Source organism: Bos grunniens, chromosome 29, assembly GCF_055505025.1.
Source record: "Bos grunniens cultivar Pamir isolate PY7600 chromosome 29, Bosgru_T2T1.0, whole genome shotgun sequence".
NCBI classification, from domain to species: Eukaryota; Metazoa; Chordata; class Mammalia; order Artiodactyla; family Bovidae; genus Bos; species Bos grunniens.
The window spans coordinates 41,932,242-41,950,913 of NC_141193.1; the positions used below are offsets into that span (position 1 = coordinate 41,932,242).

Below are 18,672 nucleotides of genomic sequence, written 5' to 3' on the forward strand. Positions count from 1 at the left end.
CTTAAATTTCTTCAATTGCACCAGGCTGTTACAATTTGATCATCACTGATTTCTTTTTTTTTGGCCACATTTGTGCAGCTTGTGGAGATCTTAGTTCCCCGACCAGGGAAGGAACCTGGGCCCACAGCAGTATATCTAAGTCCTAACACTGGATCACCAGGGAATTCCCCCCCATTCATCTCTTTCCTTCAGTGACTTACTCCCCAATACTCATTTTGGAGTACATTTTCATTTACTCTATGAAGAAACCCTTAGTACAAATAACAATTAAAAAAAAAAAACAGCTCTAGTTGGTGGGAAGAAATCACCACTTGACATTTTATTTAATATGCAGATTTGTTAGACATTCTGGAAGCTGAGAAAGAATACCGCTCAGGCTTTGTTCATATCAGGGCTCAGAACGCTCTCATCTGTGCCCTCCTCCCTACACCCACGAGACCTGGCTGGCCTCATAGCAGGACCTAGCGAGGACCCCACGTGCAGCAGCTCTCCCCATGGGCTCGGTCTCACCTGGGGCTTGCTGGGGCTACATCTTCTTCTGGCTCTTCTACAACACCGGTTAGCTCTGGGGGGAGGAAAGCATCCTTGTGGACGTTATTCACCCAGCTTTCCTTTGCCCTGTTTGCTCTGTCCTTACTCTGCTCATCTGAAACAGGAAACAATAAAGGCAAGAACGTTATCCATCTGTCTTCTCCACAACCTACAACTTCTCATATCAGCTCTAACCTCTGAAGGCTGGAACCTGAACGTCAGGCCTTCCCTGAGCACCCCGGCATCACGAATGAGTCTGTGTACTTGAGATCAGAATTATCAATACATCCGCGACAGGAGTCATGTTGTTAGTTGCCCACAAGTAGAGTCTCCAGCGAGCATGGGCGCACCTTTAAATGTGCGGACACGATTAAAGCAAAATTGCGACTGCTCTAGGTGAATCTGACTTGAATTGGGGTCAGGACTTGTTGCATATGGCCAGGGGATGCTCAGGGCAGGGAAGTTCTTGTTGGGACAGACACACCATCATTACCAACTCTTTACTGAACAGCTACAATGGGCTCGACTCAAGGCTGGGTTCTGGGATACAAAAGGGAACAAATGCTTCTATTTTGGAATGTTCCTCTCCACTGCCTCCTCCTCTCACAGTCTCTACACAGCCAAATTCTACAAGGTCTCACAAGCTAGCTCAGATGCCAGAGCCCCTTAAAACCTCTGTGATCCCTCTTCAGGAAATAATCTCTTTGGCCTCTGAATACCCACTGCTCTCTACCTGCACCTCTTGGATAATTAGCATCAACTGAGTGATGACTGAGTTCGAGGCAAAGTGTTGAGTCCCTTGCATGCATGATCCTCTGAGGAGGGAAAAATTTTCCAAGGTTACAGATTTCAAAATTGAAGACCAAAGGGATCAAGAGACTTGCCTAAGGCCACATAGCCAGTAAGCGCCAGTAATACTTCCATCAGTGTTAAGAATTAAGATGAAGCAACATGTGCTTAGTCATTTCAGTCGTGTTTGACTCTCTGCCACCCCACGGACTGTAGCCCGCCTGGCTCCTCTGTCCATGGGATTCTCCAGGCAAGAACACTGGAGTGGGTTGCCATGCCCTTTTCCAGGTGATCTTCCTGACCCAGGGATTGAACCCAGGTCTCCTGCATTGCAGGCAGATTCCTTACTCTCTGAGCCACCAAGGACTCCTAATTTCCAAATACATTCACAGGTCTTTCTACTCATAAGTCTAGTTTCTGTAACTGCAAAATGGAGCCCTTGGTATAACCCACGGGACCCTTCAAGATTTCTCAAGTTCTGGGTGGTTTTGGGAGGGTGCATGGCAGAGCTGGGATTTCAGCCCTTCTGATGTAGAGCCACAGTCCTTATAGATGGGGGCTGACTCCTTATGATGAGCTATGCAGTGCTCATAGCCCGCTGATGACCTTAGACAAGTTACTTCACTTCTCTGAGTTTTACATATTGCATACATATAATGAGGATAATAATACCTACCTTATAAGATTGCTACTACAATTAGAAATATTAGGGAAGAAATGCCTGTAACATATTAGATGCCAAAGAGGTAATTTCCTTATTGAGAACAGGTTAGAACTAGACAGGGGCTAGTTCTCAGGGGTAAAGGTTTATACTGACTAGTGCAGAGTTGATTAGACAGAAGGCACCTGGTAAATATTTAATGAATTCAACAGAATTCTGAAGAAGCCTCCAAAATGCTGTCTTTACAGTCCCTTAAATGATGTACTTGGTTTTTAAAGATGTACCAGGTGTCACAGTCATTGAGCAGGAAGGCCAATCTCTTCCTGTTACTCTACTCAGGAGAAAAGGTTCTGAATTTTTAGTTAGAACCAAAGAAAGAGGAGATGGTAGATCCCTGATAAGAGCTTTCCAGGTGATACACTGATAAAAAAAAAAAAAAAAATCTGCCTGCCCATGCAGGAGACACAAGAGATGTAGATTTGATCCCCCAAGGTTGGGAAGATCCCCTGGAGTAGGAAATGGCAACCTGCTCCAGTATTCTTGCCTGAAACATTCTATGGACAGAGGAGCCTGGTAGGCTACCATCCAAGGGTCAGACACGACAGCGCGCGCATGCACACACACACACACACACACACACACACACACACACACACACAGACACACACACACACACACCCCTTATAAGCCTCAATTGTCAATGTTACTCCAAGTCAATATGGCAACTAAAGGGCTTCCTTTGTTCTTCTTTACCACACTAAGTCACTTAACCCTGACTTCATCCATCCAAACCCAAGAAGATTTTGACCTACAGGACCATACATTATGCAAAGCACACCCCTAAATGATTTCCCTCCGCAGATTCAGTAGTGATGGTGACACCCTTCCCTTCTCCCAAGGACTACTTCTCCCAAACAAATGTTGCCTTGAGAGGCAATAGCCCAATCAGCTTACCTGCTACCTGGGGCCTCTTCTTCCTCATGGATGCTCTGATAATATCTGCACCGTGGATTCTGTCTCTGTGTCTTTTTGCCTTGGCTTCATAAAACCACTGGCCACTCATATTCTTCAGTTGCTGGTCATCCTTAACTTTTTCAGGCAAATGTCTACAAAAGGAAAAATGCTTTACTTTTTTATGAATCCACAGTAAGTAAATGAGTTCACAGTGACACTGCACAAAGAAGTTGTAAGCATATGGCCAAAATGAAGCTCTCAATGTTCTGAGAGATCCCACAAACCTCCCAGATGACTCACCAGTGTATGCTTTAACTAAAAGGTCACAGGATCCAATGACAACATTTTTCAAAAATTCAAAGGTTTAAGCCATGATACCCAGATGACGCCTGAGATTTCTCAAGAGCAAATTCACTTTTCGGCTGCAGGCTTGTGTGTTCACTGTTCAAATGCAAATACCCAAGAGAAAGAGGGGATATTACACTTCCCTAAGCCTTGGTTTCCTTATTTTTAAAAAGGGGTTAAAGGAGAATGGCATTGAAACATGTATATTATCATATGTGAAACGGATCACCAGTCCAGGTTTGATGCATGATACAGGGTGCTCGGGGCTGGTGAACTGGGATGACCCAGAGGGATGGGATGGGGAACACATGTACACCCGTGGCGGATTCATGTCAATGTATGACAAAACCAATACAATATTGTAAAGTAATTAGCCTCCAACTAAATAAAGTGGAAAAAAAATTACAGTATCATAAAAATAATTTCACTGTACGAAAAAATAAAATAAATTTTTAAAAAGGGAGATAATTACCCCACAAAAAAAAAGGGGGTTAAGGAATTTCCCTGATGGTTTAGTGGTTAAGACGTCACCTTCCAACAAAGCGGGTTTGAGTTTGATCCCTAATTGGGGAGATAAGATCCCACAAGCCTCAGTGGCCAAAAAAGCAAAACTTAAAACATCTGCAATACTGTAACAAATCCAAGAAAGACTTTAAAAATGTCCATCTTAAAAAATCTTTAAAAAGGAAGGGGGTTAATGATAGTAACTCACCTCGTGAGATTTCTACGAGGATTAAGTTAGCTAATGCACGTACATTATCATCTGCGTATGCCTGGCGCCTAATAAACACTGAGTGGATAACTGGTGGGGAAGTTATCAGCTCATCAGTTCTTGCCATTTCAGTGAAATGAACTTATCAGAGACTTTTCTGGAAGCCTATGTGTCCATGGTTCTTAATTCCAGGAAAATGAATTCAACAAGGCAGGCTGGGATCAGGGAAGATCAAACTTAGGTGGGGTAGGGAGTGCAGGTAGGGGTAAATTCCATTTGTGCAGATACTGCTTCTAAGGGCTCCACAGTCATTGACGCTCATGGAAAAGCTAAAATCTAAAGAACAAACCAAGTACCACCCTCCTAAAGTTTCCCCCATTTTACAGAAGAGGGAAAAACACTGTTCTGCAATGACAAGTTTCATAACCTCCACATCTTTCTACCCATGTCGATAAAATGAGAGTCAAAAAAATCTATCTTTTCTTGTTCACAGAGCTGTACTTACAATAAAGTAAAGTAAAAGCCTTTGGAAGATTCTGTGCTACAAAAATCCAACAGGGTTTGATGATTGTCATTCAAGCTAATACGCACACTACCTAACGCAGCAAATCTAAGTGTTTTAGCCAGAGAATGTGCAGGGGGGCCACACCAAGGCGGTGGCAGGGCTGTGTGTGACAGCTGCACAAAAGCCCACCAGGGAAAGAGGAAGGCAGGAGGGGCAGTCACCAGGTTCTGGCAAGTATGTTTTCTCTCTCCGAAGTATGCCTAAAGAGACACTTTCCAGACAGAGTCTGGACGTTTCTCTGCTGGAAACGTCTCTGCTCTCCACTTAAAGAAGTGACCCTATGCCAAACATGTCTGATCACAACCCTCAGACACACGCTGTAGTGACAGCCCACCACCAAATCCTAACAGGGACAGTGTCTCCACTTCATGGTTCTGAATCACCAGAGGTCGTGGTTCCTATGAAATGTGTCTAATGATTTCCCATTGCCCAGATTTTCTTTTTTCAAATATCTTTATTGGAATATAGTTGATTTAAAATGTTGTGTTAGCTTCTGCTGTACAGCAAAGTTATTCAGTTATACATATATGTATATCCACTTTTTTAGGTTCTTTTCCCACATAGGTTATTACAGATATTGTATAGAGTTCCCTGTGCTATACAGTAGGTCCTTATTAGTTATCTATTTTTATATATAGTAGAGTGTATATTTTTAACAGCCAGGACACAGAAGCAACCTAAATGTCCATCAACAAGAATGGATAAAGAAGATGGGTTCATTCAGCCATAAAAAAAAAAAAAAAGAGTGAAATGACTTTGTGGTAAAAGAATCTGCCTGCAGGGCAGGGGATGTGGGTTTGATCCCTGGGTCCGGAAAATTCCCTGGAGAATGAAATGGCAACCCAGTCCAGCATTCCTGCCTGGGAAATCCATGGACAGAGGAGCCTGGATGGACTTAGAGACTGTCATATTGAGTGAAGTAAGTGATACAGAGAAAAACAAATATTATATGATATTGCTGACATGTGGAATCACTGCCTAGATTTTCAGCAGAGCAAAAAATCCACCCTGGTTGCTGATGGAGCTTTTGCCTTCCCTTCCCAAAAGGACCTCATTCAAGTTCAAGAAAGAGAAAAGAGAAGTCCTTCCAGCTCTCTGTGACTAGACAGTGAGCCCCTAGGGGCAGGGCCTGTACTCAATATATCTTTGCTTCATGTCTGGAAAACAGTGGGTGTTCACACAGCACTTCTGGAGGGAAGGAATATCCCATGCGGCCCCCAACCACCTGGCTTCAGGCTATCTTTTCAGATTCGTTTTCCAGCACTTGCTCCCATGCTCCCCACTTGACTTCTCACTGATCTCCAAACTGCTCTTGCATGACCTCTGCAGACATTAAGGGCAGGAGGTTGTGGCAGAAAGACTTTGGGCTTTGGCGTCTTCCCAGATTGGGTTCAAATTCCAGTTCTGACCCTGCTTAAATGCCATCTTTGGCAGCTTCCTGTACCCCTCTAAGCTTCAGTCTCCTTGTTTATAAAGACAGGGGGAAATAAGAGGTACTCTGCAGGACTTTTGGATGACAAAAGGCAGTATTTACCTAGAAGTACCTAACAGTACCTGGATTCTGGTAAGAGACCAGTAAATGTAAATTCTCTTGGGATGTCTTTCTCTCACTTCTGCCTAGCACGTGACCCCTCATCCCTCAGATCTATGCACCGCCTCACCAGGGAAGGCTTCCCTGACTCCCGAGGGCACCGGGCGGCTGGCCCTTCTCCGTGCTCCCACAGCTTCTCCATGGCAGCGCTCAGTGCGCCATGTTCCAATTATCTGTTTGCACATCCATCTCACATACTGACCTGCGAACTCTGCTAACCCCTTGAAAGCGAGAACTACCTCCTAATCACCTTTCTAACAAAAGCCCCTAGCATAGAGCCCGGCACGGAACTGATGCCTAGAAACTCTTAAGTGGATAACTTGTTAACACATAAATGCACAGCCCCCAGCCTGGTGTGAGTCGGATAAGAGATGAGAGCCTGTTGTTCCTGGGCTTGAGTGAACCAAGCTCCATCACAATGGCAGTGCCTTCTCCAGTTCAGGCAGGACACTTCATCTCTTGGAGGATTAGGAAAATGCAGAAGGAAATCTGACATCGGCCATGAGCTTGTCTAAGGAGACCACAAACCCTCAGAGCGTAACAACTCCCAATTTCCCTTTATGAGATTATTTATTTACTTGTTTTTGTTGTTCAACTGAAAGGCACTTTGTAAGCATCATTAGGCAACGCTTGATCTGCTCCTGCCTAACTGACTGTCTCCAAGCCTCTGGCCCTTCTAATCCTGCAGTGCTCTGGGAGTCAGGCTCCCAGTAAGGCCATTACAGTAAAGAACTCAGGCGGGGTTTCTGGTTCATCTCTTTTAAAGTGGCAAAAAAATAGGAAATACTTTCAAAAGCACTAAGTGCTATTTATATATTTCCTATCATGATAATCAGTGCCAGAGTTAATCAATCTCTTTTTCTATCTTAGCCATTTGGAATATTTTATATTCCAAGACAAGACACCAAAGCCTAAGTTCTGTAGAGATGTAGATTACAAAAGAAATCCCACCATCAGGGACTTCCCTGGTGGCCCAGTGTTAAGACTCAGTGTTTCCACTGCAGGAGGCGCAGGTGTGATCTCTCATTTAGGAACAAAGATCCCGCAGGCTGCACAGCATGACCAAAAAAGGAATAAAAAAACCCTACCACCTAGGTGGGGCTGGTAAAATCTTCTTAGCACCTGGAGAATATTATGGGTAGTGAAATAAGTCAGACAGAAAGACAAATCATGTATGACGTCACTTACTTGGGGAATGTGCTCATTCCACACACTAGCAGTGTAACACTCAAAATTTTTCAAGCTAGGCTTCACAGTACATGAACTGAGAATTTCCAGATGTACAAGCTGGGTTTAGAAGAGGCAGAGGAACCAGAGATCAAATTGCCAACATCCATTGGATCACAGAGAAAGCAAGGGAGTTCCAAAAAAACATCTGCTTCTCCTTCATTGACTATGCTAAAGCCTTTGACGGTGTGGATCACAACAAACTGGAAAATTCTTAAAGAGATGGGAATTCCAGACTACCTTACCTGTCTCCTGAGAAACCTATATGCAGGTCAAGAAGAAACAGTTGGAACCAGACAGGGAACAACAGACTGGTTCAAAATTGGGAAAGGAGTACATCAAGGCTATATATTGTTACCCTTCTTATTTAACTTCCATGCAAAGTATATCATGCAAAATGCTGGGCTGGATGAATCACAAGCTGGATTCTTCAAGACTGCTGGGAGAAATTTCAACAACCTCAGATATGCAGATGATACCACTCTAAAGGTAGAAGTGAAGAGGAACTAATGAGGGTGAAAGAAGAGAGTGAAAAAGCTGGCTTAAAACTCAACATTCAAAGAACTAAGATCATGGCATCTGGTCCCATCACTTCATGGCAAATAGAAGGGGAAAAAGTGGAAGCAGTGGCAGATTTTATTTTCTTGGGCTCCAAAATCACCACAGATGGTGACTGCAGCTATGAAATTAAAAGACGCTTGCTCCTTGGAAGAAAAGCTATGACAAACCTAGGCAGCGTATTAAAAAGCAGAGACAACACTTTGCTGACAAAGGTCCTTAGAGTCAAAGCTATGGTTTTTCCAGTAGTTGTGTACAGATGTGAGAGTTGGACCATAAAGAAAGCTGAAAGCCAAACAATTGATGCTTTCAAACTGTGTTGCTGGAGAAGACTTTAGAGAGTCCCTTGGACAGCAAGGAGATCAAACCAGTCAGTCCTAAAGGAAATCAACCCTGAATATTCATTGGAAGGACTGATGCTGAAGCTGAAGCTCCAATACTCTGGCAACCTGATGGGAAGAGCCGACTCCTGGAAAAGACCCTGATGCTGGGAAAGACTGAGGGCAAGGCGTGACAGAGGATGAAATGTTTGAATGGCATCCCTAACTCAATGGACATGAGTTTGAGCAAACTCAGGGAGATAGTGAAGGACAGGGAAGCCTGGCTTGCTGTAGTCCATGGGTCACAAAGAGTCAGACACGACTGAGCAACTGAACAGTAACAACAAAAAATAATACAAATGATGTGTATGCAAAACAAGAACAGACTCGGGGGTATAGAAAACAAACTAATGGATAATAAAGGAGAAAAGGAATGGAGGAAGGGCAAAATAGGGGTACCAGATTAAGAAATACAAACTACTATGTATAAAATAGATAAGCAACATGGATATATTGTATAGCACTGGGAATTATAGCTGTTATCTTGCAATAACTTTTAAAGACATATAATCTACAAAAATACTGAATCCCAATGCAGTACTAATAGGAAACACATAATATTGTAAATTAACTATAAGTTTTAAAAATTAAAATAAAAAATATTTTTTACCAACCTACATTGACCTCTCATTTTTCTGGAACTTGAATTGTACCAACAAATTAGCATTTGATTCTCTAGTTGTACCATTTAGCTGAAATGGGAAAAAGGGTAAGTTCCTTGGCCCTCACGCTTTTTACCATCCTCTCCACTTGCACGTTATACTTAGTAGAGAGCTGAGGACAGAGAAGATGCTCAATAAATACCCACGGTCTGCTGGGCAAAATGAAAGCAGAATACTCAGCCTAGAGAAGACACTGTCCTGGTCATGCCCCCAATCCATCAGCTAATATACACTAAGCATGTGTTTTATACTGGGCTTCATGCATGGCACTTAACATGCATTATCTCATTTAATCCTTACAGGTTTACTATGATGCCCAAAGAACTCAGTCAATTGCAGAAGACAGCCATCTTGCCTCCTCTGTATGTTAAAGGCCTTATCTGTTCATTTGCTTACCCACTAGTTCATTGATTCCCTATTGCATACAAGGTATATGCTTGGAACTGTACATAAAATAGTCTACAGCCAGTCTAACTGCCAATGCCAACTGCCGTGGTGCAGAAAGAACGTGAGCACTTCCACAGAAAAGCCTGAACAGTGGTACCCTTCATCCCGGGTTCAAACAGCTTTCTTCCTTGTACTTACACAGCACACCCCAGATTCTAGCTATTCGTCATGAGGAAGCAAAGGTCTAGCATCATAGGCAGAACCTGGATGATGTTATCTGATCAGCTGTGGATACTGAGAATCAGCAGACTGGCCAGAGAGGCTAATCGCTTGATTCCCTAGATAGTCCTTTTTTTTTTTTTTTAAGGCTTAAAATGTATTTTAATAAGTTCATGTTGCATTATTCATTTCTAAGAAAAACTTCAAAGGTATTAGGGACAAATCAAACATGGTACACCAATAAAAAATGCACAGCATAACTCCCTAAGATAGGCAGAGCTAAGAGCTACCGTCTGACATTCAGCATACAGCAACCCTGTTCTCAAGACTGTACTAGGCCTATCAAGAAAGCTGTGAATGGCAACGTCACAGACACAAAAGGGCCATTTCTGGGTTGTCCTTACCCAAGAAAAAGATGGAGGCAAGTTTAACACAAGATTTTTTAAAGATACACTAAATGAAAATCTCTAAGAGAAAATGTCTTCCTTGGGACATGAAAGGGTAATATATGGGACATAACAGAACCGTATGTATGTTGTCTGTGACCTCTGTGGACATGTGCCTGAATTCCCACCTGGGAGTGATTGGAACACTGGGGCCAAGGTCATTGGGGGATGTTTGGTTTTTGTGGTGTATGTGGCAGGATCTCTGGGGTGAGACAGTGCACTAAGTCGTGTCCAACTCTTGCGACCCCATGGACTGTAGCCTGCCAGGCTCCTCTGTCTATGGGATTCTCCAGGCAAGAATACTGGAGTGGGTTGCCATTTCCTTCTCCAGGGTAGATAGTACTTTTTAACCCCTCAGCATATTCTGGGCAAGAGGGTTAGACTAGGTGATTTGAAAGTACTCTTGCATGTTTGTTTTGAATATGAGAGCTGGAATGGACCTTGGATAGTTAAAAATGGCCTCACTTCAGGGATGAATTGAAACCCAGAGAGGTTAGGAGGTTTGCCCAAGGTCACACAGAGCCAGGACCAGAAGCCAGCCTGCCTCCTCACCCACATTCTTTCTACTGCTTTCCCACCCTGCCGGGGACAGCCAAACGTGGTTATGATTTCTAAGGTGGCTATCACACTTCACTCTTTCTATGAAGGAATTCAACCCTTGATAGAGAATCTGAAAACAAACACATGTGAAAATGAAATAAACTGCAAAAGCTCATTACAGCGGAAAATTAGACAAAACGTGCATCACTCACGTTGTGGATACGTTGCAGGTCCCGACAGTCTGCTGTGAGGCAGCACATTGTGTGGGAAACAGGTTTGTAGTTGGATGAGCAAGGTTTCACTCTTACAGGGCACTTAACCTCACCCCCCCACGCCCATTTCCTCCTTGTTGAGTGGGTTCGGCTACACTGATGCAGGGATCAAGGGGGAAAATGTGACACTGTGTACAATGTCAATCCTGGACAAATGGTTCCTTTCCCCTTTGCTTTGACAGAAAACACCATGAGAAGTGCTGAAAGGCAGTTCTTCAATGACAACTGCCTTCATTTCAAAGAAACTAGGGCTTAAGGCAGCAGCTGAGGATCACAAGATGTGGTCGCGGTTGAGATGGTATCTACTGTAAGAACACCCGTCACCCTAGATGTGGTTGTGTGTTTATGGGGTGGGGGGCACAGTGCTGGTGGTGTAAAGACACCCAGGGGCAATGATTTCCTGTTGGCAGTGTGACGCAAAGCACAGGAAACACCACCTCTAGAGTGTGTCATTTTCAAACCATAAAAGACCAAAATTATATCTATGCATGTGTGGTGGTGTTTCTTAAAAAAAAAAAAAAAAAGAGGACAGAGAGGGAGGAGGCAGCCAGGAGAGAGAAAAAGAATCCATGCTGATGTCTGCTGCCCTGCTGCTTTGTGAAATGTCTGTAGCCGGCAGTGAGGAGAGCAGGCTGGGTAGAGAGGCATGGTGGCTCTACATGTAGCGCTTGTGGCTACAGGTAGGGGGCGCTGCAGTGACCCGGAATTGCTGTCTTCTCACTCAACTCCAGAGACACCACAGTGGATATTCCCTTGGGTTCAAATCCACCTTCTACCATTAACAGGTTGAGTGATTTGGGAACCGGACACTTCTGTACGACACTTTCTCATCCATGAAATCTGGAGGTTGTTGTTGTTGAGTCGCCAACTCGTGCCCGACTCTTTGAGACCCCCTGGGCTGTAGCCCAGCAGGTTCCTCCATCCATGGGATTCTCCAGGCAAGAATATTGGAGTGGGGGTTGCCATGCCCTCTTCCAGGGGATCTTCCTGACCCAGGGATCAAACCCGCATCTCTAATGTCTCCTGCATTGGCAGGCGAGTTCTTTTACCACTGGTGCCACCTGGGAAGCCCTGAAATTTGGATGGGAGGTAACCTATAGGATAAATCATCTCCAAAGGGTCTTGAAAGAGCTTGGATGTGAACAAGCCAAAGCATTCCTGGATAAATGAGGAATGGCAGACAGATTTCAGTTTAAATGCAACTCTCCTCCACAGCCGTACTGAAAAGGACTCCGAGGCAATGTCTGCTCCTAGCGGGCAGAAGTGCTGTAGTCCATTAGTAATGTCCTCACCGCCAAGGTCCATAAGGAACCAGCATTTGAAATAGCACTCTGAATTTCAGTGGCAGATTTGCCTTTCTAATGGTGTTTTGCTTAGGCTAAGAATAGAATTATCTAAATTATGTCTCTAAAGTCACTTACCAACTTGGAGGAGAACTGGGGCATTGCAAAATCATGTTAGGGAAACAAGGTTGAGGTTTTAAATTTGTAATTGATAATCCGATAAATGGTAAATACCTTGAGAGCTGGGACTGGTAGGCTGGTAATGTTTCAATTACCCTAAAATCCCTTTCATTAGTCCAGAGGTTTCCTATACTTAATGAGTGCTCAATTAGACTCCACTATTTTATTAATAAATAGTTGATAGCTTTAGGAGTAATTTCCTTCTAAGGAATCAGACCACTAATCAGAGAATTCTGTCCTTTTTTTTTCCTTAGAGGCATGGGTGGAGTGGTGAATAAGGAAATTAAAATGTATCAGTCATATACTATGTGCTAAGAAGATAAAGAATTGTTTATCTGTCTATAATTCTTTGAGTTTGATACTATGGTTATTCCCAGTCTCTGAGTTGAGGACTCAGAGAGGTCAAGTAACTTGCCAAATGAACCACAGTTGATTTAGTGGTGAGGAGAGGATTTAAAATCACATCAGTTTTGACTGAAGGGCCCTTACTGTTCTTCTCAAACCAGGATACCAAGAGCTTTTCTTATCAAAGCTTTGGCACTGACTGACTGTGTGACCCTGAGTAAGTCACTTCTCCTCTCTAGGTTTTTCCTGCTTTATCTGTAAAGTGACTGATATGGACCCCAAAAATCTTTCCAGAGCTGTCAGGCTATAACTCTGATAGAAGCACCAAAGACAAACAGCTAGGGGCTGGTAACAGGACTGAAAAGCAAAAGCCCAAGGAACAGCATTTTGTTCCATCAGTTCAGGAGCAGACAGCCTCAGAATCATCCAAGTCCCTTCAGGGCTAAAGCAAAGGGTTCGAGAGCGCCATTCCTCTTGTGTGGAGCAGGCGGTGAGCTGGGCCTCTGTCAGTGCCCACAGGGTGTGGGCCTGCTGCCCATCTGACCCCTGGCACTCAGTCCTGGACCCGCCCATGGCCAAGTCCACTCAAGCTGCTTGGTGCCTAACTAGGAAGGCCCCCAGAATGGTGGCTTAGACGGTAAAGAGTCCACCTGCAATGCAGGAGACCTAGGTTCGATCCACAGGTTTGGAAGATCTCCTGGAGAAGGGAATGGCAACCCACTCCAGTTTTCTTGCCTGGAGAATCCCAAGGACAGAGGAGTCTGGTGGGCTACAGTCCATGGGGTCCCAAAGAGTTGGACACGACTGAGCAACTGACACACCAGAAAGGTAGCAGCAAACAGGGTCTGACTCACACTAGATTTTTACCACCCCAAGCCATCTTCCATCAGTTTACAAAAGCAAGAAACAAGGGCAGCACCAGCGGCAGATTCATAGATGTCCTCAGAAACAGTGCGTGGAAGGAGATTCTGCAAGGTCACCTCTGCAAGAGGACCCACAGCCTTCCTGCTGTGGCTGTAGACTTGCTGGTGCCAGTGGCTACACACTCCCACCCCTCACCAGGCTCACTTTCAGGCAGAACTTGGAATTTTTAAGGACATTTTCAGCTCTTACTGGAGATGCCTGAGAAATACCTCCACTCATACAGAATCGGAGAACTACAAGGAAGACCCAATAGCCTGGAATCCCAAAGGCCAGGTAAATATAGAAGCGGGGGGACTTCCCTGGTGGTCCAGGGGCTAACATCCTGCACAACCAAGCAGGGGATCTAGGTCAGATCCCTGGTCAGGGAACCAGATCCCACATGCCGCAACTAGGAGTTTATAGCTGCAACTAAAGATTCGACGTGCTGTGACTAAGATCCAGCACAGCCAAATAATAAATATTTTTTTAAAAAATAAAATATTAATTATGTTTAAAATAGAAGGGAGGGTAACCTCCCTCTAGCCGTCATAATCTGGCTAGATGGAGGAAGCAGAATTACAAATCACACGTAAAATCTTGTCGGTGTGTGCACGCTCAGTCGGTTCAGTCGTGTCTGACTCTGTGCAACCCCATGGACTATAGCCCACCAGGCTCCTGTCTCCACGGAATTCTCCAGGCAAGAATACTGGAGTGGGTTGCTACACCCTCCTCCAGGGGATCTTCCCAACCCAGGGATCAAACCCACATCTCTTGAGTTTCGTCTCCTGCATTGGCAGACAGGTTCTTTACCATTAGCGCCACAGTGGGGAGGAATTCAAATATAGCAGCTTGCTAATACTGAGAGTTCCCTCTTCTCGAGGCAGGAAGAGGCATGGGGCCCTGGGGCAACCTCAGCTACACTGCTTTCCCTCCCAGTGTCTCCATCTAGTCTTCTGAGAGACTAAAGGAATTCCCATTCCCCCTATGCTTGAAAACCTACTAATTTTCCCTCTGTGCTGCTCCCCCACAGCAGCATTTCTAAAATGGGTCTAACAGTCTTGCCCTGCCAAATCTCAGGGCTGCTGGGAGGATCATAAGAGGATGACATTCATGTACTGTGACTGGTAAAGGATGAATGCTACCAAGAGACCTCGACGGCTGATTGGTGTAATTCCCAGCTCTCCAGGGGACACACTTTGAGGCGCCCCACTTGCTGAGAGTGGGGAGCAGCAACTTGGAGGAAGGAACATGACAAATAAGGAACCGCATTCTCACGATCTCCACCACCTACAGCCGTCTCCTGTCACAGTCACAGCTCAGTGTCCATGGCAGCCACCCACCTCGTCATGGCTGGCTCCCAGGATGTCCTGTCTGCTGCAGTTTTCTCAGGAAGGGATGGTAGACTGAGTGAATGAGTACCTGCAGGCCAGGATTTAATTCTCACTTCTGACATCTATGGATTGCATGAGCCTGGGTGAGTCACTTGACCTGTCTCAAGGTCAATTTCCTCACACATCAGGTTGGTGTAATTACAAACCACCCTGCACCCCAACTACATAAGTGTTGTGAGCTCAGAAGAAATAATGGGCATATAAGCCCCTTGCAATCTGTTAAGCACTGTTTAACATGAATTATGATGAGCAGCCATAATCAGACACACTGGAATCCTTAAAGGGAACTTCAGCATGTTCTTTTACAAAGCATCCATGTTCAAATGAGGATCAACTAAAAAAAATAAATAAATTAAATATGGATACAAATAAATCCATTGTTTATGATCATGGTGTCCCAAGAGGTAAGAAGATGGCTGATGCTCCTCTTGGATAATTCCTGGGATGGGGGTTATGTCATGAATACGACTAACTTACATTCAGGAAGCCTTTCACTGCCTTCAAAACCCAGATGACGAAGGCGAGAGATGGCAGGGCCTGGACTCAAGCCCTCTGACCTCATGCTCCTCTACCCCACAGGAGGTGAAAGTGGCGGGACTGTTGATGTGGAACATTTGGTTTGAGTTCCTCCCAACAAGAACAGCGTCACACTTTCTCGAGGGACACAAATGAAAAACTGGCTCAGTCAGAACCAATTTCAACTTGCTGTTGAAATCATTTCAAGCATGTATGAAAATATGCAAAAATGTGAGCTACTTCTCTGTTCGTAACACTTTAGAAACTTAAATTTTTTCCTAATTTAGTACATGATCCACTTTTAAAGAAGTAGATTCAGTAAAAAGAAAAAAAAAGTGAATATGTGTGTGTGTGTGTGTGTGTATACATTATACATATATATGGGGAGCGTAGATGTATGGATATGTTTGTATAGAGTACTTCATTTTTAATCCAGTGTTTGATAAGTTAACGGCATTTAGTTAGGTTTTTAATCAAGACTATTTCTGGCGTGAGTCCTATGGGATGAGAGATACCAAGGAGGAGAAAGTTCTGTCCAGGAAATACACCTGAAATTGGAACCCATAAGTCAGGCTCCAAGTCAGAGCCACCACTTACAGCTGAGAGGAACGAAATTTCCCGTCCTCTTACAGACTGCCCTCTTCCCCTCAGCGAAGGGCCAGCCTCCTACCTGACTCTCTCCTCTTCAGCCCTCTTCAGGGCGGCGTCTCGCTGCAGAACCTTCATGATGGCCTCCTGCTCCTCCTCCGTCAGGAAGCTTAAGTCGATCATTTTGAAAAGTGTTCACAAAAATGATAGGAAAAAACACAGCCTCAAATTCCCCAAGCCGAACAAGTCACCGTAGGCAGGATGATCAAAGGATAAAAAAGTGCAGTGGAATAGTATCTTGTTCAGTTCTGCAGCAAAAGTCTTCTCTCCGCTAGGCAAAAGTTTTAGGTGGCTGATAGCAAAATCCTAAGCGCCCTTTCCCTCGAGGCAGTAGTGGTCTGGAGGGTGATGTCAAGAGGAAGCACTCAGGATGCTGGATTCTCAGCCAGACAGGTCACTTGTTCCTGCTGCGGCATTCCCACTCACGTCCCCTCGCTGGACCAGTCTGAGACAGTTTATTCTCCTTCCGTCCGACATCAACTCAATGAGCAGCCACAGGATCTGAGCGTCACCTGCCTGGGGAATCATGAGATGGTAAATACCAGATAGCGACAGGCAGCAGTTCTCATTATTAGAAGATTTCAAACATGTCGGGGGGGGGGGGGGGAAGTGACCATGTGAGATGGTCTCCGAGATCAGGGAAACCAGTTCTGCCAGCTTCTTGAGCAAATAGAAAAGGGTCATGAAACGTGCTTCAACTCAATTCTAGACCGCCGAGATGCAGCGTGCACAAAAATGCCTGTCAATGTTTAACGATCCACAGAGGGAAGGGATGGTTGCAGAAAGATGGTGGTTCTCTCCGCAAACGCATGAGAGGCTAGGCTGAAAGGTCACACTAAAGATCAGGAAGACCTTATTCCAGTTGTCAAGTGATTACTGGTAGGAAACTAGAAATAAAAATTCACAAATGCCCCCTTCTTCATGCACAGGGATGTTCCACTAACGTGCATCTGTGCTCCGAGATGATGGAAGAATTATTATCAGATAGAGTAGTTTGCACCATAGTGAAAACAGTTATTTTCCACTTAGTCCCACCTCTAACTTTTGCTGGACCTGGAGCAACTCACCAAGCTGTCTCCCTTCATTTCCCAGCAGAAAGAACACTGACTGTGCGTATATAATCTGGGGGAAAAAAAGAGGCAGGATTTCAAAACACCTCACCATTCAAAGTGAGCATTTCTGCATAGAAACGTAGGCAAGAATCCTATTTTCTTCGAGGCATTTTAAGCCCATGAGCAAGGACATCCCCGGTGGTCCAACGGTTGAGACTTCACTGTCCAGTGTTGGGGATGTGGGTTTGATCCCTGATTGGAGAGCTAAGATCCAACATGCCTCATGGCCAGAAAACCAAAACATTAAGACAGAAGCAGTATTATAACAGAACTCAATAAAGACTTAAAAAAAAAAAAAAAGGTTTTTGAACCTATGAGAACAAGGTGCCACCTACAGAATGCCATAGCCAGGCTAGACTTGAGGAACTACTCCAGGACTGGGGTCCTTTAACAAGCAGAGTACTGCATATATAGTAGACACTAAAAAAAAAAGGGTTTACTACATTTTAAAGCAGCCCTACTCAATAAAAGACAGTGTGTACAGTAACGTAGTAACGTCTATGAATACATCTATGAATAAACTCTTTGCTCTTTGGCAAAAGAGATCTACAAGGAAGTACTCCCACTACAACTGTCTAACTACAAAACATGAAGCAAGTTACCTAACCACTCCGAGGCTCAGGATTCTCATTAGGACATCCTTCAAGGGTTGCCAGGATTAAATGAAATAATGGCTAGAAAGCAGTGCATATCTTGCATCCTGTACCAAGAGTAGCTGCTAAAAATATACTCTAACTTCCTTTCTGAGTTCACACTTTTGTTCCATTCAGCTGGCAAGAATGTACTGGTTACATGTTTTCCTTTTCTTTTTTGTATTTTTCTGATCTCCCTGATGAAGTTGGGACTTCGAAGGCACGCACTCTGGTGATCTTTATTTTTACCTTTCTGTAGTTCTTGACATACTGCCCACAGTGACTACGCGAATTTTAAGATAACATTTCACATTCACTTTTTAAATCAGCATGCACTCCCATGTATTTGTTGTCGCTGTTGAGTTGCTAAGTCACATCTGACTCTGCAGCCCTACAGACTGCAGCACACCAGGATTCTCTGGTGCATATATTACTACTTGTGCATATATAAATAAATATATACATGTGTGTGTGTGTATGCGATACTACAAAATTGCATATATTACTGCCTGCTTAATTGTCTCAAAAAGGACTTATCCTTCAAGATGAAAGTTACTGTCTCCAAGAAGCCTTCCCGCATTCCCACAGCTGGAGCTAAATGAGCTAAATGCTGTAGTACATTCGATTGTTGTCGTTACTGTTTAGTTGCTCTGACTCTTTGAGACCCCATGAACTGTAGCCTACCGGGTTCCTTGGTCCATGGACTCTCCCAGGCAAGAACACTGGAGTGGGTAGCCATATCCTTCTCCAGGGGATCTTCCCGACCCAGGAATCGAACCTACATCTCTTGCGTTGCAGGCAGATTATCACTAAGCCACTTCAA

The 18,672-nt window shown here is 44.3% G+C and overlaps 1 protein-coding gene across 18 annotated transcripts in view; it reads right to left on the minus strand.

Moving 5' to 3' along the window:
• The window catches only part of LOC147342538 (synaptotagmin-like protein 2), a 141,581-nt gene that overhangs the window by 49,947 nt on the left and 72,962 nt on the right, over positions 1-18,672 (minus strand). For 13 of the 18 annotated variants that reach the window (XM_086384667.1, XM_086384666.1, XM_086384674.1 and 10 more), the window contains 3 exons: positions 16,128-16,621; positions 2,936-3,087; positions 511-646 (listed from right to left, as the gene is read on the minus strand). In XM_086384667.1, the coding sequence (XP_086240793.1) occupies positions 511-646; positions 2,936-3,087; positions 16,128-16,228 (389 nt within the window). In that variant the 5' untranslated portion in view covers positions 16,229-16,621. Of the gene's footprint in view, positions 1-510; positions 647-2,935; positions 3,088-16,127; positions 16,622-17,172; positions 17,228-18,533; positions 18,647-18,672 lie in introns of those variants that run through there. The other 5 variants (XM_086384663.1, XM_086384675.1, XM_086384662.1 and 2 more) reach the window with 2 other exon arrangements.